The sequence below is a fragment of the Sinohyriopsis cumingii genome, chromosome 15 (assembly GCF_028554795.1).
Source record: "Sinohyriopsis cumingii isolate HCF-2022 chromosome 15, ASM2855479v2, whole genome shotgun sequence".
In the NCBI taxonomy this organism is placed as follows: Eukaryota; Metazoa; Mollusca; class Bivalvia; order Unionida; family Unionidae; genus Sinohyriopsis; species Sinohyriopsis cumingii.
The window spans coordinates 57,203,168-57,227,801 of NC_142975.1; the positions used below are offsets into that span (position 1 = coordinate 57,203,168).

A 24,634-nucleotide genomic window follows, 5' to 3' on the forward strand; every position below is an offset into this window, starting at 1 on the left:
TGCATTGTAAATCCATAAATGGCAACAAGTATACATGAAGAATGATATCAAAATTAATTAAATATCAAAGTACACATGTCATGAGATCACATTTCACTAATGATGCAGACAAGGTGAATATATAGGTCACACAATGATATGACAGTACTATGTAACCACTAACTTACTAGTGATTTGCTTTCTCTAATTCACCACTTTAAACTGAGTAATAGTCCAATAAACATGCCTCATGTATATCATAAAGACAATTATTCAAGTGCAACAACTTCATATGCCAAACTAGAAATGTGTTAAAAGAACCAAAATGCTCCTCAATCCCTCTTTTGTTCAACCCTGTATTAAAATCTGCAAGTGAAAGTGACCAGTCACTGGGGTGTGGATGATATATCATAGTGACCTAATTCTTTTAATGTGTCACTGTAGTCACCAAGATAATAATAATAATGAGGACTTTGTATAGCGCCTAATCTTTAGAAGCTCTAAGCGCTTTACAACATTAGACAATACCTATAAGATAAAAAACATAATGATACGATTACAAAAACAAACACCATGATCTTAGAAACAATTAAAAAACATGCTGAGAATATTTAAGGTAGGAAACATTATTAGATCTTTAACTTTGTTCTTGCAGTTAAAATAAGTGAGTTTTAAGAGCCCTCTTGAATGTGATCACTGTGTCTTTGTGTCTAAGTTCAGTGGGCAATTCATTCCATGTTGCTGGGCCCTGGTATGCAAAAGAACGCTGTCCATATGACTTAGTTTTCATAGTGGGAATAATGAGTATACGATTGTCAGAAGATAAGATGCTGTAAGATGCATCCATACACAAAGTTACCTGCCTCTAATGTCTGAGAAACTGACTTAAATACAACATGTAAAGAAAATAACTTAAGTATAAAATCTAGGCATAGCTGCCAACCCCTGAGTACAAAAATACTGACTGCTTATGACAAAAATACTGATTTCTTTTCAGGAACAAATACTGATTTTTAAAACTTTAATGCATATGTAACTATTTACAGAATCTACAACTATCAGTAAATAGGACATTACCTTTTTTTTAATTATTTATAAGAAACTGACAAGGAAGCATGAAATGTAGGTGACAGTGATCTAACTGTACACACCAAGAAATATCCAGAAAGTTGCTGCCTCTATGGCCAATAATGCTAGAGATATTGACCAAAATGTAAGACCCAATTAAAGTAAACGAAGTTTGAAATAAAGGTCAGTGACCATCTTCACTAGCTATGGTTCCAATGTACTAACCCTATCAACACCTTGGCAGAACTTTAAGATATTTCAGTACTTTGTCTTAGTGACATCTATTGGATTCCATAAGTTGTCTCCCTTAGTAATGTTATGCCAATTAACCAACAGCATGTAACAGTGGTGTATTAAATGTTGGCTGAAAATGGTGGAGGCAACTGACTTCAAAAGGATATTTTCTAAGTTTAACATCTAACATATGACTATATACCCAAGAGAAGCCATTATAAGTGTATTTGAGGGAGAGTATGTATTTGTACAAACATGGACCAGCAGTGGAAAATTTATCGTTTATTAGTCTATTTCAGTTGTGTGCTCCCCTTGTCTCAATCTTGTGGAGACATGTTCAAATCTGAACAACTTGATTTTGATTTGATGCGGTTGCATATGAAACTCACGGACTCAAAGCACTAAAATATCTGTATGATCTGCCAAGGCGTAGACAGGGTTAACACATTGAAACCTTGGCTAGCAAAGATGGTCAGTGACCTACTGTGCTACAATGCAGTTGTACTGACCAATACAAATCTACATACCATGCTGCACATCTCTGGGGCAAACAATGTTTGAGAAACTAACCTAAACATAAAACTTAATAAAAGTCATGGATTGTGAAAATAACTGAATCGAATTTACCAAAATATATATACAAACTAGTTCAGGTCTGGGACCTACAACACCTGGGATATGGACCTAAATGCCAAACTTAACCATGGTGTGATGGATGGATGTATGGACAGATAGATGGGGGGGTACAAGGATAACACTATACCCTCCTGCCACATTCATGGCAGAGCACAATAAAAACAATACTTGATCATACATACCTGGGAAGCTATATCCTTCATATAGGGCTCAAAATCTTGGCACAGTTCATGCCCTTGATGGAAGTATGTACTCTGTGCTCGAACAAAGGACAGCATCTGAGAAAAAAATAACATTAACATAAAAATTATATCTAGCAATTCATATGATTTACTGAGGCAGCAAACATTTGGCTCAAAAACAATGTTAATTTGTTTTTAACCAGAGCGTAATCAATGATTACATAGCTGACCTCTACGTTTAGTGGTCTCCAGTAGCTATTATAAATATTTATTATCATTCATCAAACATTCAGACTAAAGTGACCATGACAATGAAATGATGGCCATTTTCCCCAGTTCTAGTTAATTTGCAATGTTTCCTCTTTTACATTTTAACTTTTAATCTTTTTTAAAATTTAACATTTTAAACTTTTTTGTTGCACTATATACCTATTACTGTGCTGACATATAGTAAAACCTACCTACCTACCCACCCAACCACCTACCTACCTACCATGATACCATAACAATGCATGAAAGACATTAAAAAAAAACACTATAACGAGTAGACAAAACCAGAAATTAATGTTGCTTTGTATTGCATTTTAATACCGTTGTATCAAAATATAAAAAATTGTATCGGTTCCATTCTCAAATATGCCTCGTAATTATTATCACTGTCAACCCTTTGAAGCCAGAATTAACTGGGTGAAAGTCATAGGCTTTTAGTAACACTGGAGTGACAGCCAATAGTATAAGCATAGTTCATGCATCAATAGTTACCTTAATTAGCCACTACAGATGAGGCCTACATAGAAAGCATGTAGCATGTAGTCCACAGTTAAGCTGCTGTGGGCAACCTATCACAATGTACAATGTAAATCAATCAATAATATGATAAATGTAGTATTGAAAAAAGTAATTTATTTCAGCTTCCAACTAGACTGGTCAGAAACGGTGTTATGAAATGGCTGGGATGTATATTTCCTGAAAGAAACTATGTTGTCATAAAAATGAATACTTAACCCATGTTATGTAAATCATTAAATATAGGTCACCATGACCTTTGGTTAAAAGTGTAATGTATCAACTGAAGCATGAGGTAGAGGTCACAGAGACCTCTTTTTGCAATATGCATGTAGAACTTATCATGATCCATTCATGATCCATTCATTACCAAGAGTTAATATTCAATATAAAAAGTTTAAAAATAGGTCATGATGAACCATGTGTATGGGTGTGGACATAACAGATAGGCATTATCACAATTTCATGATTCTAGCATGAAAAATGTCTAAGAAATGAACATCTAACACAAAATTTAATGCAAGTCATTTAAGTGTAAAATATGCATGATAATGACCTACTTCTGAAATGATGGAGTAGTGCTCATCAAGATGCATAACCTCACCAAATTTTAAACATCGTACATAGCCCATAAAAAGTTATCTGGTCATGAACTAAATGCAAAATTTTTAACCTCATTCAGCAAATTGTGAAATGGTAACTGTTTTCAACTAAAATTAATGTGCAGAAACTATTATTATATTATCAAATTTACTATGGACATGCATTTTTGAGACCCCAGAAGCAATAAATCTCTTCCTTAAACACTAGCCATCTACAAAGTTTGGTCAAGGAACTTACCTGAGAACAGAAGTTCTGCAAAACCCATTTTTCTTCTTGATCCACAATCAACAGGTTTCTTTCATACCAAACAAGTAATCCACAAACTTTGGTGAAGGTACATGGTTCAAAAACTTTTTGGGTGCAGAAACCATATCTTCTTCTTGTCAGTGACCTTGCCCAATGAACTTCTGTCCTCCAAAACACCAGGTTTTGTCCTTACCCCAAGTGGACCCCATTCACAATGTTTAGTTAATGCAGATGATGATAACAAATTTTTAAAAATTTGGTCTTCTACTTAGTGACCTTGACTTATGACTCCAACATCTAAGGCTTCTTCCTTTTCCCAAGTGCAAGCAATCCATAAAATATGCTAATTAATGATAGGGAAAAACTCAAGTTATTGTGCAGAAATGAAACTGGTGTAACAAATGGACAGACATTAAAACATATAGTTACAAGTTTTCAAACTACTCTACTTTGACACTGAAATCATGTGTTTATACTCACGGTGTCCAAAACTTCAAACCTCTTCTTTGACTGTAAAATATTAATCTGAAGAAAAAAAAACAAGGAAAAATCATTTGCAATAAATTTAATTAAAACCTTTTCACCAGCTAAAAGGTATGGAGACAAAGTGATAAATATTTTTTACTACTGATATCAATAGAGGATTATTTCTTAACATGCTAAATTATGGTCATTCAACCATATGATGAATGAGATCTACCATTTTAAACTGACACAAGGATTCAGAAGCTGCATGTATAAAATGTGATTTTACAAAGAGCACTTTAGCAAGTTCATGTTCAGGTTATCAACATGACTGAATACTACAATGGAACCAATCATAACAGACCATCTACGAGAACAAAAAAGTGTCGCTGAAGACAGGTGGTCCTTTTAATGCATGTCTTTTTGAGCATCTACTGGATAATATTATTTTCTGCAGTCTCTTAAGACAGATATCTCTCGGAAGAGGTGGTCTTTAGGAAAGGTTAACCTGTATTAGAGACAATATATCATTTACCTTTGAAGTTCAGTGGAAAGAATCTAGTCACTGTGCATCACTCTACCCAAAAATGTGAATTTCAATATTGTGTTTATATTTGAAAATAGTGGCTGCACAAATAGTACAAAGATTACCAGTGGCTATACAAATAGTACAAAGATAACCAGTACAAAGATAACCAATAGTACAATGATTACCAGTGGCTACACAAATAGTACAAAGATAACCAGTACAAAGATAACTAATAGTACAATGATTACCAGTGGCTACACAAATAGTGCAAAATTACAAATGGCTAAACAAATAGTACAAAGATTACCAGTGGCTACACAAATAGTACAAAGATTACCAGTGGCTACACAAATAGCATAAATATTACCAGTGGCTGTACCAACAGTATACAGATAACCAGTGGCTACACAAACCGTACAAAGATTACCAGTGGCTGCACCAATAGTATAAAGATTACCAGTGGCTACACCAATAGTATAAAGGTTACCAGGGGCTACACAAATAGTACACAGATTACCAGTAGCTACACAAATAGTATAAAGATGACCAGTGGCTACACCAATAGTACAAAGATTACCAGGGGCTTCACAAATAAAAGATTACCAGTGCCTACACAGATTGTACAATGAATACTAGTGGTTACATAAAAAGTACAAAAGATTGCCAGTGGCTACACCAATAGTACAAAGATTTGCTGTGGCTACACAAATAAAAGATTACCAGTGCCTACACAAATAGTACAAAAATTACCAGTGGCTACATAAAAAGTACAAAGATTACCAGTAGCAACAAAAAAAAAAGATAACCAGTGGCTACACAAATAGTACAAAGATTACCAGGGGTTACACAAATAAAAGATTACCAGTGGCTACACAAATAGTTATTTTATTTTATTTTGTTACATGCCATTGGAATGTAACATTGTATATTAGACTTGACCTTGCCCAAAATTGAGTTCAATTCTTTTTTTTATTTTATTCATTGTAAAATAACTAATATATAGCTAAATTATTCTCTATATGTATGGGTTTAAATAAATATTATTATTAATAGAAATAAATGTTTATTTGGGTCTAGGTTTGGGAATTTCTTAAGTGAATTATACATAATCCAGGATATTGTTTTGTAAACATCAGGATCATTCTAGAAGGTTATTTTCCATTAGGTAATGTTTTTTTAAAATAGAAAAAGCTAACTGTGACGTGAGGTTAATTGTGTGTGTGTGATTTAGAATTTTAACGTAGCTTTAACAATTTTTCAGTCATATCGCTATGATGTCTGCAGTGTGGCAGTTTAAAGTGATGTCTAGCACTGGGGCATCATGCCGCAGACATGTAGCATGATGTCCCACCCAGTCACATTCTCCTGACACCAGGCCGACCAGTCCTAACACTAACCTCTTAATGCTGAGAGCCAAGTCAGGTAGCTGTTAGTACCATTTTTGTAAGTCTTTGGTATGACTCAGCCGGGGATTGAACCCACGACCTCCCGCATCCCCTGAGGTTAAGTAGAGAACTACATATAGTGTAACTGGGAGGATTTTATCAGTTGCTTTAAGATCTAGCACCTTGAAATTGCATATTATGTTGTGACCAGTTGGGCTGAAGTTTATTTCTTCAAATTATTGAATTCAAGTGATCATTTTCTCTGGAAATAAAAAAGTGCTCTGATAAAATTCTTGGATAAAGACATTCACTGGAATTGATAGTGAATTCAAACCTGGAATTATATTACTGTGACTCAGCAGCAAAATTGTTGGTACATCAACACCCATGGAGCTATAACAGACATATCATCATCTTCAGTTTTTGGATTTTTTCGGGACTTCTTCTAAACTTTATTCAGGACTTAAAATTACTAGGACATGCATCTGTAATTCTTGGATTTCTTGGGATTTAATTTGCAATACCATAGTTCTTTTTTATTCTTACTTTTTATTCCAGGGAATTAAATTATCTGTTAAATTTTACAGAGCTTGTTGTCTTTCACTCTTTTCTGTCACTTATTTTAAGAGCATAGACTCGTAACAATACACCTAATGCCTGTCTTATTAAGGATTATGATGGCCCTGAACTGTATCTTTAAATTCTGAGACCTATCTTCTTGTCTTATCAAAGACAACCTGTGCAGTTTGGTATAGTCATACACAGTATAACTCAAATTATTATGCAACAACTTTATTTCCCTTTGTTTTCAAACTGCAGTGACCTTAACCCTTGACCTTTGGAAGTAAAATTAATCAACCACTTTACTTTCTCAGATCAAAAGGAACTTTATCTCTGAAATAAATAGGTTTATAGGTAACACTTGTGCAAAATCCCTTCTAATAATATCTTTTATGTTGGAGACACACTGGTGGTTAAAACAAGCTGTCTAACAGAGACTGCATGCATAACTGGTACCTAGCATAAAGATGAATAAACTGAGCTAATGACCTCTGCAATTCAAACACTTCCATGCATCCATGAAAAGGAAACAAAGGCTTCTAAATGCAACCCCATGTTTTGGGTGGCAAAAACTCGTATGTTATCCACCATAATGACATCAAATGTCATTGGTGTACTGACATCAGAGACTTAGACTAGCATATAAAAACCGGAACACAATATTCTCCAAATGGAAAATGATGCCAGTGCTTTAATGCAGATAAGTTCTTATAATTACCTGATATATGTAATCAAGGGAAGTATGAGCAAAACACGTCCTGGTGGCTGTAAGTAGGTTATATGCATCTTCACATTCTTGGGGTTTACTCCGCAGAGCCTGTGAATTTCGAACTAGAGCAGAATCCATGTCATCGCTTATCTTCTCAAAATGTTTCCTTGTGTCTTTGACTTTCTTAATCTCCCTGAAGGTAAACAAAATATCAGTTGTGTGAGCATGTGTGCCCAAATTCTCTCACTATACAAGTATTATTTCAGAACCATGCACTGATTCACAAGACAAGCTTCTAAAATTACTAGACAGTTTTAAAGTCAAATTAACCCTAAGTATAAAAGATATAACATTCTGCATTAAATTTGTTTCAGATCCATTAAGTACTTCAAAATATTGGACGGAAGCCATAACCTATGACCAATTACACTGTAAATCCCAAATTGATAAACTACTTCCTTACCCCAAGTGCTTGCCATCTACAATGTTTGGTCCAGGTACGTGATGTGGAACTATTATAACTGTACAGAGACCATGCTTGTTCTTTCAGCAAGTGACCTTTGATCTTTTGACCACAAAATCAATAGGTTTTAATTTTTCTTCTTTCAGTTACAGTGATGTTCACCTTTTGCCCTTTGACTATGACATTAATTGGCTTTTCCTTACCCCATGTGCAAACCATCCACAAAGTCTGGTAACTGCAGGCTGTAAAGAACTTGAATTATTGTGCAGTTACCACTTTTCTTCCATTGCAGTAGCCTTGAACTTGAATTTTTTGATCTTTCAAATTGTTATGCTTTTTGTTGTTGTATTTGTTGTAGGGTTTAACGCCATTTTTCAGCACACGATAAGCTATACATGGTGGCCAGTATTAATGGTGGAGTAAGAACACGGAAAATCCCCGGAAAGAATCACCGACCCTCGAGAAGCTACTGGCAAGCTTTCTCACATACCCACATTGGCTGAATCCGAGACTCGAACCCATGCAGACAGAGGTAAGATATCGTAATAGTCCTATACTCATAGGAAAGGTAGTAGTCCTCTACTCATATGACATGGCAATAGTCCTCTAGTCAGAAGACATGGTAATAATCCTCTACTCAAAGGATATGACTGTCACCTCTGCCGGGGTATAGGCTGCCCACAAAAGATGGCCAGTGTTTTCTGTCCTGTGCCATCCCTTCAAGCTGACTCCAGGTGTGACCAATCTTGGTGATGTCTGCCTCAAGATCACATTGCCAGGTATTTCTTGGTCATCCCCTTCTCTGCTTGCCTTGAAGGTTCCATTTCAATGCCTGTCTAGTAATGTTTATTGGCAGCTTACGTAGGGTGTGTCCTATCCAACCCCACCTTCTCTCAATCTCGTCCTCTACCGGAATCTGGGAGGTTCTCTGCCACAGATTGGTGTTGCTGATGGTGTCTGGCCAGCGGATCTTGAGAATTCTTCTTAGGCAGCTGTTGATGAAGGTCTGAACTCTCTTTACGGTCGACTTGGTGGTTCTCCAGGTCTCTGTTCCATACAGTAGGACTGACTTCACATTGGAGTCGAACAGTCTGATCTTGGTAGTCAAGGAAATTTCTTTGGACCTCAAGATCTTCTTGAGCTGTATGAAAGCTGCTCTCACCTTTCTGATCCTTGCCTTGACATCTGCGTCTGTGCCACCCTGCTGGTTGATAATGCTGCCCAGGTACATGAAGGACTCCACCTCTTCCAGGGGACTTCCATGTAGTGTGACTGGGTTGTTACCGACATAACTGATCTTGAGGATCTTGGTTTTGTCTTTGTTGATGTTGAGGTCAACCTGTGTTGATGTGGCTGCCAGTATGCTGGTCTTATCCTGCATTTGCTGCTGACTATGGGACAAGAGTGCTAGGTCCCTGGCAAAGTCCAGGTCCTCAAGTTGACTCCCCAATGTTCGCTGGATCCCATTTCTCAGCCATTGGTGGACATCTTCATAATCCAGTTGATGGCAAGAAGGATGAGAAATGGTGACAGCAAGCAGCCTTGCCTCACGCCAGTCCGCACTAGGAAACTGTCTGTGCGCTGTCCTTTATGAATGACTCTGCAGGACATTCCGTTGTAAGTGTTCTTAATCAGGTTCACCAACTTGGTTGGGATGCCACAGTGGCGAAGAAGTTTCCAGTGTGTCTCTTGGTCCACGCTGTCGAATGCCTTCTCATAATCAACAAAGTTGATATAGAGTGAAGAATTCCACTCAACGATTGCTCGACTATGATGCTGTATGGATGTGGTACAAATAGAGATCATACAATAATAATAATAATAATGAGGACTTTGTATCGCTCCTAATCTTTACAAGCTCAACACGCTTTACAAGATTAGACAACACCTACAACATAAAAAACATATATAATGATATGATTACAAAAACAAACACCATAAAATTAGAAAACATAAAAACATGCTGAAAATATTTCAGGTAGGAAACATTATTAGGTCTTTAAGTTTGTTCTTGCAGTCGCTATAAGTGAGTTTTAAGAGCACTCTTGAATTGGATCACTGTGTCTTTGTGTCTAACTTTAGATTAATGATTCTAACATGAACAGTGATTGGAAAATAAAGTTACACCTAAACATTAGCCAAGTAAATTATGCATGAAATAAAGGCCATTGGGACCCAGTAAGATGAGGGTGTACTACTTATTAAAATGTATCCCCTTACCATATCGTATGATAATAGGTACAACATTACAAATACAGCATACCATAAACCTGCATGGCCATGAGATAAACCCAAACAATAATCAAGAATGCACAAATAATGAACATGCATATACCAGGTTACTTCCCTTAGCCCATTCCAAATTGGGGAGGGGTAGGTGCTGTGAAACTAACTCCAGAATTTAGGAAGCAAGAATGGTTGAGACACAACCAAGCTGTACATATGCTTTAATATGAGTGGGTGCTGATGCCAGGGGTAGAACAATAACTTGCCTATACCTTGCAGAAGCAAGATAACGGATGGCCTGTTTGTAACTGCATGCCTTACAGAGTCTTTCGGGTAACCCCTATCGAAACAATGAATAAAATAAAAAATGTAATTTGCAGGCAAAAATCGATGAACAACACACATATTCTATAGATATTAAGTAGAATCACCAGTCATCATAAACATAACAATAATAACAGTACTGCCAGTCATCATAAACATAATCAACAACAGTATCACCAGTCATGATAAACAAAATCAACAACAACAGTACTACCAGTCATCATAAACATAATCAACAATAATGGCTGATGTTATACATTTTTTTAAATCCACACAACAGTCACCATTTGAGAATTTCAACACAAAATATTTAGTACTTACGTCTTAACAAAATGATTCAAATTTTTCCCAACAGTTCTCTGTGCTTGATCAATGAGTATCTGAAGAAGTAAAAAAATCCGTATTGATGGTACAATGATAGATGTCTAAATATAGAATATGTATCTTTTCAAAACATAACTGTATATGCCGGATTATAAGTTGAATACAAATGCAACCTGCACAGGTCCAGATCTGCAGTCACATAATCCACTTGCAGTTCTGGGCCTATGCAATTTGTTATGAGTAATCAGAAGAACAAACATTGACTCTTATCTGACAGCACAATATTTGATGGAAGACCAGGGTCTATATTGTTTACTGTTGGACTTTACTTATAAGCCAGCAGAGATGGTACCTAATATGACATGAACATTCTCTGTTGTTAGTACTGGAAATAACATTCTGATAAGTGTGTGGTAAACCTTGAAAATTTTAATATTAGTCATTTGAATACTTGGAATAATCTGACAGCTAGTTTGGCCTTATTGTCAACTTTAATGTAATCCTAACATTATTTAAAAGTCGAATGTGAATGTTTCTATTTGAGCCAAGTTTCAAATCTCCAATTCTAGAAAACTTGTTATTATTTTAAAATTGTATGCTTTTTAAAGTACTGCATTTAAAAGTATGATCCTCACAAAATTGACTTGGGTATCACCTGCCACTAACATGTATGCAGAAATCCTAATATGTATGCAGAAGTCCTAATATCTATGTGTATGGCCATGTACAATAGGCTAGTTTTATAAAACTGTAGATTTAACTTTTAATCACATCAATTTTGCAACCACTCCATAAAATCACACAGATATGAATACAGACAAAATTTACAATAACTGACACTTTCTATGTGGACACAATATAGTTGGTAGATTAATGATAAAGCCTTTTTCTCCTATAGAAATTAAAGGAAAGGAAATAGTTTTCCCATTTTCTGTTTTTGATAGCTATATATAAACATTTTCTACAAAAGAATGATATTTTTACTTGAATGACCATTCAATCAATACACTTCTGCAGTAAGGATTGTTGGCTCCTTCTAGAATTATATCACAACAACAACAAAAACAGCAAATCAAGCCCAAGTAAATGGAGGTAACGAAATTGTGGGTTATCTACATCATACTTAATTTTAGCAGCCAAACGTAGGAATCCAACGGGTATAATACGCTAATGTCTTATTAACATATACTCTATAACATGTATTTATTGAATAATGAAAAGAATAAAAAATTACTTATTAAAGATTATCTCTATATTTGACCATTTAATTTTACACAATATCTCTGTATGACCATTACATTGCATAATGTGGTATTTTTAGTCGGGTACCAACTTTTAAGCATTCTGCGGTTGCTACAAACCACAAAATGAAAGACCCAATAACCAATGATCTCTCGGTGGAAACAACACAACCTTTTTCAAGTGTTGAACTTAAATATTAACTAAATGTATCATATATACTTACTTACGAGTCCAACTGCAAACAACACACATCCTGATCTGCCATCACCCATTGTGTCAGCCGATGAGGGCATATACTGTTTGTTCTATCGATTATTCCAAACAAGCTGCCAACATCCAGATCTGACACATTATGTAATGGCAGATCTGGGTCTGTGCAGTTCACAACTGGACTCAAAAGACAGTAATGGATGCGACTTGTAAGAGAGTATATTTAGTAAATAGCCATTTCTTCAGAAGACAACGAAAACTAATACCAACAAAAATAAATGAATTCAAAGAACATCGATCTGATTAAAATCAGATCTCCATTGTTCTACATGAAGATCTGACAGTGACAGCTTAGGGTTATGTTCACATGGTGATTTTTTAATTAGCCATTGGAAACACAGCTTTTAGAAATCTGAAAGTTAATCAAATCATTTGTCATGCATTGATGCTCTTCAGCCATTTGCTCAGTCTCATAAATGCGAAGATACAAGACTTCATCTGACTGGTTGATTATATTAGCAATCATGGTAATAGCAAAGATCACCAGAACATGACCCATAAGCAGTCAATGTTCAGATATACACATAGGGCAGCAGAGTTCCAATTTTAATCAGATTTATAGTACATTATCCAGGACCTGTTGATGACCAGATGTCTGTCCAGGTCTGCAAAATATTACCCAAAAGTTGATGTCAGACAGAATGCATGAACAGATAGGCAGGATGGACAGTTACAGGATGGACAGTTACAGGATTGGTATATTGTGCAATAGATATCTTGTTGCTTTAACAAAAATATTCATATAAAAAAATATTTCATTGGATTCTCTGAAATCTTCCCATTTCAAAACAAATAAACATCTTCCTTTCATTTCTTTTTCTTGTTTATTCGAATGTTCTAGTATATAAATGTTCCAAAAATTCAAACATTTCTTTTGTGCATCAAGTCAGAAAAATCTATAAATAATGGCAAAATTGCAATTATATGAAATTATAAATTATAACATTTTGAGTGTATCAAAATATTTAAGGAATTATAGTTAATACCTGTTGTTCTTCACTGTCAAAAACATGGTAACTCAAATTTTTTGTACATTTGATGTAAATTTTGAGACATAACTGTTACTTACCAACTTACTGCTACTTAACATTCCTTCATTACCAATTTTAAGTCATTAATTCAATCATCCATTTGTTCATTCATGCATTATTTCTATTTTTGAATTTCCTGTACTGAAAAATACAAGATAAAAGAATCATATCTATTCTTCCAGCAAAGAACTTACTGTAAAGTACTTCATCATCTCCACCATAGCATGACTGAACTTCTTCAAACAAGTCTGAAAAGATATGGGCAAATGAATTAAACAGAAAGTTGAAAATACCTGTATGATTCCTCATTACATATGGGAAAATGAATTAAACAGAAAGTTGAAAATACCTGTATGATTCTTCATTACTCAATAAAATCAATGCACAACAGTTACTAACATATTTTGAAAATACTTTTACAAGTGTGTAACCTGTACAGCATGCATTGACTAATATAACAGGCACACTGTAAACACACCTTTACAAATTTTGTTAGATGTATGGTACATACTCACTTATAAGTTGACTCAAAGTGCAAATGGCTCAGACCCAAGTTTGCCATCACATTTGTTGGCTGACATGGGTTTATGCAGCCTGTTAGGAGCAATCTGTAGAACAAACAACTCTGATATAGTGGCACATTGTGTGACAGTAAATAAGAGTCTATCTTGTTTACAGCTGGTCTTGACTTATAAGTGAGCACAGATGGTAAAATTTAGCTAAAATTCTAAGTTTCTCCCGAAATTGAAACATTTTCATGTCAGTGCCAGACATCCCAAAGTCATAAAAGGTGATTAAAAATTTCTGACAGCTGTTCATTTGAATAACAACAGTATTTTCTGACAACTGACAATTTCAGGGTCTTGGCTGTTGTATGCAGATTCTTCCTCAAAGTTTCTAACACCCTCAAGTGTCCGCAGATTTTTGGGGTTGTATACATGATGTAAGTGGCACAATTTCTTAACAAAGACCATACGGGAAGAACAATTTAGCAATAACCCTAATATTCATTAGTAAGGAAATAAAAATTTCAAAGACAGGGAATCATAATGGTTCACGACCAAAAATAAATTTGAAGCTAGATCCAAAACAGAAAATTCCATTCTGTAACTAGATCAGTATATTTTGATGCAGAATTAGCAACTACTTGAGAATTCTAGCGCCAACCTAGATTTTGCATGATCATGGATCTGACATTCTTTGTAAGTCTGTGATATTGGTCTGAGATTTAGAAAATAATCAAAAGAATAAAAATAGGCAGAATCTGAAATTCTGAACAGTCACTCAAAGGATAGAAAAACGTTTTTCATAAAAAACCAAAACATGAAAATTTAAAAATGAATTTTTGTCAAATTTCTTCATCACAGACCAAACAAAAACAAGAAGGATATTATGAAAACTCTAAATGAATGGAATAAAATTTGACACATTTATCTGAGACCAGATTGTAACCATATAAATTCTCAGTTACATTTTGAGGTGAATGAAATGTACGCAATGTAAAATAGTTTTCTGCTTTAATTTCACGCTGCACACAATTAGCGTATACTTTGAAAAAATAATTAGGTATCATTCATTAATCAGAACAAATGAAATTTAAAAATTATAGAGCTGTTTTCAGATTTTAAATATTTATTTAATATGTTGAAAAATAACAGACTTGTTTTTTATAAACTGATACATCCAAAATTATGTTGAAAATACAAATGTAAAACAGGATATTATATCTTGCCTAAAAAGCAATTATAAAGAACCTGAACAGACATTGCTGCCACCATCACTAGAAAAATAATACCTATATCTTTACTAAGTATATTTGGATAAAGAAGAGATTTCTTGCTACTTTTAAGAATTGTTTAACATTTTAAAATTTTATGGAATTTGTGATTAAAGAAATTTGTTCTAGGAAAGCATGGTTAGTATTTATTCTTCATAACATTCCCCCCCCCTCTCCGTCTCATGCATTATGATTTGAGAACAAAAGCATCTGAATCTACAACATTAATGTTTAATGATGTTTACTGGATGCAATAAAACTTCATTTTAGTGTGGTAACCATGCAACATAAAAAGCAAGAATCACTTTAAAGAAACTGCTGTTCATGCAGAAACTTTACTCTTGTTGAAACATTAAATGGATTCAAATCAGAGTTCACACGTAACAGAGAATATGCGCCAATAAAAGTTCACATTATGGTGTCCTTTGGAACTATTAGTCGGCTTTTTTCAGTAGTCTATCAGATATAATTTTGTATCCTTAGTAACGATATGTTCTGAATGATGATTCTCACTTAAATAAATTTGAAAACTTTAAATTAATTGGCAGATCTCAAGGTCGTCTGCCATCAAACCATATCAAGGAAGATTGTAATTTATGGTGCACAAACTTGGGGGCTGATTCATGAGTAATTACAGCACACGAAGTGGAGACTGACACATTAGTAATTATAAGACCAGTAGTGGAGACTGATACATTAGTAATTATAAGACAAGTTGTGGGGACTGACACATTAGTAATTATAAGACCAGTAGTGGAGACTGATACATTAGTAATTATAAGACAAGTTGTGGGGACTGATACATTAGTAATTATAAGACCAGTAGTGGAGACTGATACATTAGTAATTATAAGACCAGTAGTGGAGACTGATACATTAGTAATTATAAGACAAGTTATGGGGACTGATACATTAGTAATTATAAGACCAGTAGTGGAGACTGATACATTAGTAATTATAAGACAAGTTGTGGGGACTGATACAGGAGTATACAGCAACAGGTGTGGGGACTGATAAATAAGAACTTACAGCAGCAGATGTGGAGATTGAAAATGAGAAATTACAGCACCAAATATTGAGATTGATACATGTTACATTATAGCAACAGAGTGATGAATGAAAAATTGCAGCATCAGATGTGGAGAATGAAAAATGAGAAATTATGTATCATCAAATGTGGGGACTAATAAATGAGAAACTGTGTTGCACCAAAATGTGAGGACTGATAACTGAGAAATTGCAGCATCAGATGTGAGAACAGAAAAATTAGAAATTACTGCACCTCATGTGGTGAATGATAAATGAAAGATTACAGCATGAAATGTGGGAACTGATAAATGAGAAATTACTGCACGAAATTGGGGATTAATAGATGAGAAACAAAAGCACTAACTGTGGGGATTAATAAATGAGAAATTACAGCACTAGATGTGGGGATTAATAAATGAGAAATTACTGCACGAAATGTGGGGATTAATAAATGAGAAATTACAGCAATATATGTGGGGATTAATAAATGAGAAATTACAGCACTAGATGTGGGGATTAATAAATGAGAAATTACTGCACGAAATGTGGGGATTAATAAATGAGAAATTACAGCAATATATGTGGGGATTAATAAATGAGAAATTACAGCACTAGATGTGGGGATTAATAAATGAGAAATTACAGCACTAGATGTGGGGATTAATAAATGAGAAATTACAGCACTAGATGTGGGGATTAATAAATGAGAAATTACAGCACTATATGTGGGGATTAATAAATGAGAAATTACAGCACTAGATGTGGGGATTAATAAATGAGAAATTACTGCACGAAATGTGGGGATTAATAAATGAGAAATTACAGCAATATATGTGGGGATTAATAAATGATAAATTACAGCACAAAATGTGGGAGCAGATCTTGTTGATATTTCAACAGAGAGAATGTAAGATCCTCTAAAAGCTTCTAATATACTGTCACAAGAAGAATGAGTGTAACCTGATATTGTTCATATGGCTTTTCAATTAACTGCTGACAATTCTATTAAGTTGGCTTAACAATAACTTCTAAGACTACAACTATTTCCCAACCCTTGTATCATGTGGATTTTACACATAATTAACACACACTGATTTTGTTCATAACTGAACTCATCCATTATCTAACATGCTGAGTCAATATGTACAGATCTCATGTATCATTGAACCAATTTAAGGCCATGATGACAGAAGTTTATTGATGCAAGTCTGAGCAGATTTAGATCTTGTAAAAAAATCCATTTTCAGAGTGCTAGCCAATCTGATACAAACTATCCTCATAAATATGGATACCGTCTATACTAGTTTATAAGACAAGACCAACAGCAAATGGCACAAATTTAGATTTGCCAGTGCGTAGGCAGATCTGGGTTTGTGCAGTTTGTAAGGAGTAATCATGAGAACAAACTGCACAGACCCTAATCTGCAGGCACACTATGCTACAACAGATCAGGATCTATGTTGTTTGCAGTTGGACTTGACTTATAAGCTAGTACATGTAAATACAGTAGATCTTCCTCATAAACTCGTCTACGATTTTGATGATATAAGACTAATGGATAAGTCTGATCAAAATCTGACAAGACAGAGTTGTTGTAGTACCATAAAGCTCAGCCAGTTAGATACAAGTTCACCTTATTAATATGCATGAATGTTGCCCATAATCATAGTGATCTTTAATTTTTTTGGTACAAGCTAAATTTTCTCTTAAGTTTGATCAAAATCCCATCAAAAACAGTTTAAAAAAGTGTTAAGCCCAGCCAATCAGATGCAAGATCACCTCATTAATATGCATATGTCTTGCTCCTGGCAAGATTCATCCAACATCTTGATGAATGTGTGTGATTTGGATTTTTAATGTAGCTTCACCAATTTTTCAATCATATCGCTAAGATGTCTGCAGTGTGGCAGTTTATTTTGATGTCCAGCACTGGGGCATCATGCCGCAGACATGTACCATCATGTCCCATACATGCCAAGCCCACTAGAGGTATAAGCGTAATTATTGCTATTATAAGTGGCAAAAAAGCTTATTTGGGCATAAAAAGTGTAATCTCTATATTACATGCCTGAATTACAGCACACACAGCTACTAACCTGCAGCTGGTCAAAATTGTTATCAACAAGTGCAAAATCCATGGATTAAAACCAGAATACAAGCACAAAATAATACTAAAAAGTTGGTTATTATCAGTACATGTATAAGTATTCCACGTGTGTACGTTTTGCTGAATGATCATCAACAGGAAACCTGCAATGAGTTCAGGTGCTCAGATTGCTGTATTACGTTACTCTTGCATACTACATTTAAAGTTTGACATGTTTTGAAGTTTGAAAAGATCTATCTGCTGCAATATTTTCCATCAAGAAACATTCACAACTCACACCATAAAGCATTTCACTTAACATCTGGCACCCTTTTCTTTAAATGTACAGAACGGTCAACAACTTCTATAGCTTAATAAAATTAATATGTGAGGCAAAGTTCAAATTTTAAGAAACCCGTATGTTTTCTTGGAGATGGGCTATTCAAATAGCAAATAAGGAAAGTACTTTTAAGTCATTGTGATGCAGCAGACACCTTTTTAAGAATATTCTCAAATTTATATCAGTGTAATTATGGAGATGATAATAAAAATTACAAAAATGAACTTTTTATTGCTTCATTTTTCATTTATTTTCATGCATCAAAAAGGCATAATCCATATACAGCCCAGGGTAATGCGTAATTTGGTGAAAAAAAGCATAATGATTACATCAAAACACATAATGGTTGGCACGTATGATGTCCCACCCAGTCACATTATCCTGACACCAGACTGATCAGTCCTAACACTAACCATTAATGCTGAGTGCCAAGCGAGGCACCTGCTAGTACCATTTTTATATATCTCTGGCATGACTCAGCATGGGCTCAAACCCACAACCTCCCGTATCTGAGGCAACAGAAAAATCACGTCATAAATATAATCTTGTTAGGGAATAAACTCAGACAATCCAATGTAAGACACCTTCATTAATATATGCAGATCTTGCTCATAATAAAACTCATGGAACTCATTTACAATATAAGCCTATATAGCAAGTTTGATTAAAACTGGATCAGAAACAGTCTCTCAAGTTGTTGTTGTTGTTGAGTTTAAAGCATTTATTCAGCAAAAGATAGGCTATACATGGCAGACATCATAAATGGTAGAGAAGGAACCCAGGAAAACCCTGGAAAGAACCACCAATCCATGAGAAGCTACTGGCAAGCTTTCTCACATACCTACAATGGCTGAACCGGAGACTCGAACCAATGCAGACAGAGGTGAGATTGCAATGATCTGCAATGGTGAGTGCTTTAGACCACTCAGCCACTTGGGGCCCCCTCTGAAGTTGTGATAAGTTCAGTCAATCAGACACATTATCACCTTGTGAATATGCATGGATCTCAATCATTATGGAATTATAAGAAGTCCTGACTACACTAAAGCTTACAGTCCAGATTTTATCACAACTGGACCACAAATATAGAATCCATAGGGGTAACAAACTCAGTTTATTATGATACAAAATCAGCTCATTAATATGCATAGATTTCACTCAAGATCATCTAGATAATGCAATCCAATATTGCAAATATTATCAATTGATCACCTCATTATTACATGCTGATCTTTCCCATTTCAAAACTTTTCCAAAGTCTTGAAGATATAAGACTATATTCTAAGTTTGATCAAAATATATCATAAATATGGCTTCCTAAGTGATAGCAAGCAAATGTTGACAGATAAATGATGGATGCATGGTAATACCATAAGCTCAATTAGCCATATGGCCAGGTGAGGTAAAGGCTCTCAACAAAACACATTCTACACATCTACATGGAGATGTGTTAGTAACATTTCTCCCTAGGATGAAAATGCATTACACACAAAGGGGCTTCATTCGAATATGTCAAGAGATATAAATGTCTAATATTTACTAGAACTGGGTCTCAATTCCCAGTTCAACTTTAATTTTTACACATACATGAGGTGCCTACAAATTCTGTTTTATTTCAGGGTTAATGGCCAAAATTGCTTTTAAATGAAAGCTGTTTTTATCCCAAATGACATCTGACTTCCGAATCTCACCAATAAGCAAACAGCAAGCTTGGTAAAAATGGTGGTCAAAATTTCAATTATTTTCTTACAAAAAATGAATACATAATTTTAGACAGTATTACAAATACATTACAATATTCCACCACGTAAAAACTGCACTTTCTGCATCAGCATTAAAAAAAATTACAAGTGCAACCCTCAACCCAAAAAATAGTAAATGTTTTAAATGCAAAAAAAGATATTAGAAAAAAAAAAAATGCAGTAGATCTTCATATAATTCCAAAACCCTCAAGCAATGAGATAAAGATGAGTTCAGATAAACAAATTTGGGCTATTCCATAAATTGATGATGCCAGGGACATATCATCTAGCCAAGGGTCGTCGATCAACTCAGTTCCACATCAACCCTTTCCCTATGCAGCTATCTAAAATGATGTTAAGAACAAGAACCCACTTGTTAGTGAAAGAGCATGCAAATTAGACTGACCAATTAAAAAGCTAGTTGCATGACAATAGGAATTAAGATGGAAAGTTTTCTTAGGTACACTTGTACTAAATCAAAAGAGAAATGCAAATCAATGATTTAAATTGAAGAAACACATGGGTCACATGTCTTTGTTTCTGAAGATCACTATTATGTTAATCAAACATAATGAGCAATGTGACTGCAGTAGCTTCAACCAATTAGACTGCTAACAGGTTCCTTTCAGCTGCATCCAATTAGATTGCTAACAGGTTCCTTTCAGCTGCATCCAATTAGACTGCTAACAGGTTCCTTTCAGCTGCATCCAATTAGATTGCTAACAGGTTCCTTTCAGCTGCATCCAATTAGATTGCTAACAGGTTCCTTTCAGCTGCATCCAATTAGACTGCTAACAGGTTCCTTTCAGCTGCATCCAATTAGATTGCTAACAGGTTCCTTTCAACTGCATCCATGCATCCAATCAGACTGCTAACAAGTTCCTTTCAGCTGCATCCAGTCTGATCCCTTTCTGATGAGTTTGCTGAATGGTCAATACTGTTTTGGCTAGTTATACATGCCTAATGTGGAATTAAGTGGATTCACAACCCTTAGCTAGTGAAGACTGCAGCATACAAGGCATATGTATTCAAAGGTTTTTCTGATTTTCATAATGGCAGCTAATTTGACGGCAGATCAGCATCATTTGTATGAATCTAAGAGGCCTTAAAACCAGGGTACTAGCTGAGTGGTCTGACTGGTCTTTGCAACTGTGTGATCTTGCTTTGTATTGAATAATATCTTGAGCAAGAAGTGTCCATCTACATACGTGCAAATGCATTAAAATGGGAAGTCTTTTTTAAAGGGACATAAATAATGAAGCAATAATTTCTCAAGCAGAATGGCTGATCTTATGCTGAGTACTATTTCGCAGCAAAGGACAGTAATGTCAATGGATCATATGAGCTTGGTACTGAATGACTTTTAACACAGGAAGTGGTGTCATGGATTGTATATGAAACTGGTATGACTAATATTCATTCATGAGGAAGGTGTTTACCTCAAAAAATGTTGGCGGAGTTCCACAATTTATCTCATTTTACCATTTACATCTTTTTTATTTTATTTTCATTGTATAAAATATTATGTGATAAATTACATATAATTGTTAGACATTTACCATAACTGAACAATTAAAACAGCAAATTTTAAACTGAATTTCACCTTAAAGTACCATTTAAAAAAATTTGTATGAAACATTACACAACTCTTGATTATTGTCTGTTTACACACTGGATTGAACAAAACAAATTCATGGTGATATGATTTGAATGCAGGTACATTTGGAATTCATTTCATGCAAGAATGATTTCAACACCATCTGTACATATGGAATTCATTTCATGCAAGAATGATTTCAATACCATCTGTAAAGACATACAGAACAACACCACTCATTCAATTCATGCTGAAAAAAAGTGGCCTGTGTGCATGTAATCTGCCCTGTTGGTCCTGGAGTTAAGGAAGGGTCCTTTTTTTTATTATTATAAAGGACTGAGCATTATGGAAACCATCATGTGTCACAGATAAACATCAGTCTACTTAAAGACAAATCATACCATAAACCAACACTGAACATAAATGTAAAACAGTTTAAAGAAACCCAGATGAAACAACATCCATTCTAATTACTCCTCACAAACTGCATAGATCCAGATCTGCCAGTGCATTATGCAAATCTGGGTGTGTGCAGCTGAACTTATAAGAAAGTATATACGGTACTTGCACACAGAACAGGATTCTGGTAAATTAATCTACACGACCAAAATTTACATCTATTACTTAGAAAAACTTGAAAAATGCCAAGGAAAAAGAAAAGTAAACAAACACCTGAAATGGATGCATAAATGGAAATCATGAATAAAATACAAGAAAACAATGGAAATGGATGCATAAATGGCTAAAATGTTGAAATCTTTGCAGCTAAGATGCATGTGGTTGATACAGCTTTTGCTGTGGTTGGGTGCATGCATACTTACAGCAACTCTGTGGTCATCCTATTATGACAAGAAGCGGACACAACGAATTTAAAGCATTACAAAAGATCGGGCATAACAACAGAGATTTAACAGTAGATCTTTCTACATCATAAGTAACAAAGGCCAGAGGATGTAAAAGTGACAAATAAAAACATGTAATATTATTAAATAAAGAAATGCTTGTCGAGTTAAGTTTTTCATTGTGATCACTCTGAATGAAACCCAATGTACTGCGTAAAGTGCATAGGTCTTTATCTTATTATCAGAAGAGCAATAACCCTGACAATGAAACTGTGGCTTAATTCATATGAAGAAACTTTCCAATTTAGTCCAACTATGTACTTTGATCTTTGCTGTTTACTTTTTCTAAGCAATTTTCTTCCCTGTGGTGATATTATTTATTCCAATGGAATACATTTTCACAACCCATAACTAGGTCACTGTAAAGGTTACAGCCACATTCAGTTTCAGTCATATTTTTACTCTCTTTTAGTAGTGCATTATTTGTTTTAAATAGACACACTATATCAAAGGGGAAGTAACTTGATGCAGGTAACCGTAATGGTGTTGTTGTTGTTGTTTTTGTAGGGTTTAATGCCATTTTTCAGCACATGGTGGCCAGTATAACTGGCGGAGGAAGAACCCTGAGAAGAACCACCGACCCACGAGAAGCTACTGGCAAGCTTTCTCACATGCCCACATTAGCAGTTTATAAAATCTTTATAGTAGCTCTGTAACATTAATAAGTCACAACAACTTTGCAGTCTAAAATAGTTGTTCCACTGCATCCCTGTTATTACACTTTATGGTATACGTATAAGAATAATAAGTGATATCTACAACAACTTTGCAGTGTAAAGAAGTTATTCCATTGCATTCTGGTTATTAAACTTTATGGTATATGTATAAGAATAATAAGTGCTAAATGACAAGAACTTTGCAGTGTAAAGAAGTTATTCTACTGCATCCTTGTTACTGCACCTTGGAGTGACTATATAAAATTAATAAGCACTACAATTTGGCAGTCAAAAGATGTTACACCACTGCATTGTTTTTACTGCACATTAAAGTACTTCTTTAAGATTAATAAATATTAAATGACAACAACTTTGCAATCAAAAGTTATTACAGACTTACTACTACACTTTATATTACATGGTTAATATTACTGAGTACTAAATGACAACTTCTTTGCAGTTTAAAGAAATTATTCTACTGTGAATGCATTACTGCATGTTACGGTACTTGTTCAAAATTAGTAAGTACTAAATGAAAACATTGCAGTCCAAAGAGGTTTTTCCACTGCATCTTTGTTATTCCATGTCATGGTACATGTATAAAATTAACAAGTACTATACGACGCCAACTTTTTATGTGTTCAAATAAGTTTTTCATGTTTCACATTGTTTCATTAACAATTCTTTTTGCACCACAACATAGGCTGAAAATGTTTCAATCTTGAAGTGAACAGGGTTGTTTTGTTCAAATTGTATTTATATCTACAGACAAAATACACTAGTTCTTATGAAAATTCAAACGTAATATACTTGTCGATATTATGTTAAATATTGATACATTAACAGAAGCTATCGGAACACACACAAACTTTCTATGTGTAATAATTATGCTAACTCCTTTAAAGACTCTGGACTTGAAGTTGCTTGATCATTCTGAATTACAGATGTCAAGTTTAAAGAGTTTTCAGTCCCTGTATAACTCAATGAAGATATATGCTATAAACACTCATAAAAGTTTGTTTTGATGTTTGTTCCTTAAAATAAATTAACATATGTACTTGCTTACAAGTCCAGTCCAAATGCAAATAACATAGACCCAGATCGCATAACGCACCAGCAAATCGGCATAATTGCTGTTTGTTCTACTGATTACTCCCAACTAAATGCATTGACCCACATCTGCCATGCATTTGCGGGTCTGGATCATTGCAGTTTATAGCTGGTTGTTGTTGTTGTTCTTCT

General features: G+C 34.7%; 1 protein-coding gene across 3 annotated transcripts in view; it reads right to left on the minus strand.

The window, feature by feature from the left end:
* Nucleotides 1–24,634, minus strand: part of LOC149781851 (arf-GAP with coiled-coil, ANK repeat and PH domain-containing protein 2-like) — a 211,292-nt gene that overhangs the window by 156,249 nt on the left and 30,409 nt on the right. For 2 of the 3 annotated variants that reach the window (XM_089936038.1, XM_089936037.1), the window contains exons 5-10: nt 22,656–22,673; nt 13,458–13,511; nt 10,718–10,776; nt 7,393–7,576; nt 4,215–4,259; nt 2,100–2,195 (exon numbers count right to left, since the gene is read on the minus strand). In XM_089936038.1, the coding sequence (XP_089792164.1) occupies nt 2,100–2,195; nt 4,215–4,259; nt 7,393–7,576; nt 10,718–10,776; nt 13,458–13,511; nt 22,656–22,673 (456 nt within the window). The remainder of the gene's footprint in view (nt 1–2,099; nt 2,196–4,214; nt 4,260–7,392; nt 7,577–10,717; nt 10,777–13,457; nt 13,512–22,655; nt 22,674–24,634) is intronic. The other variant, XM_089936039.1, reaches the window with a different exon arrangement.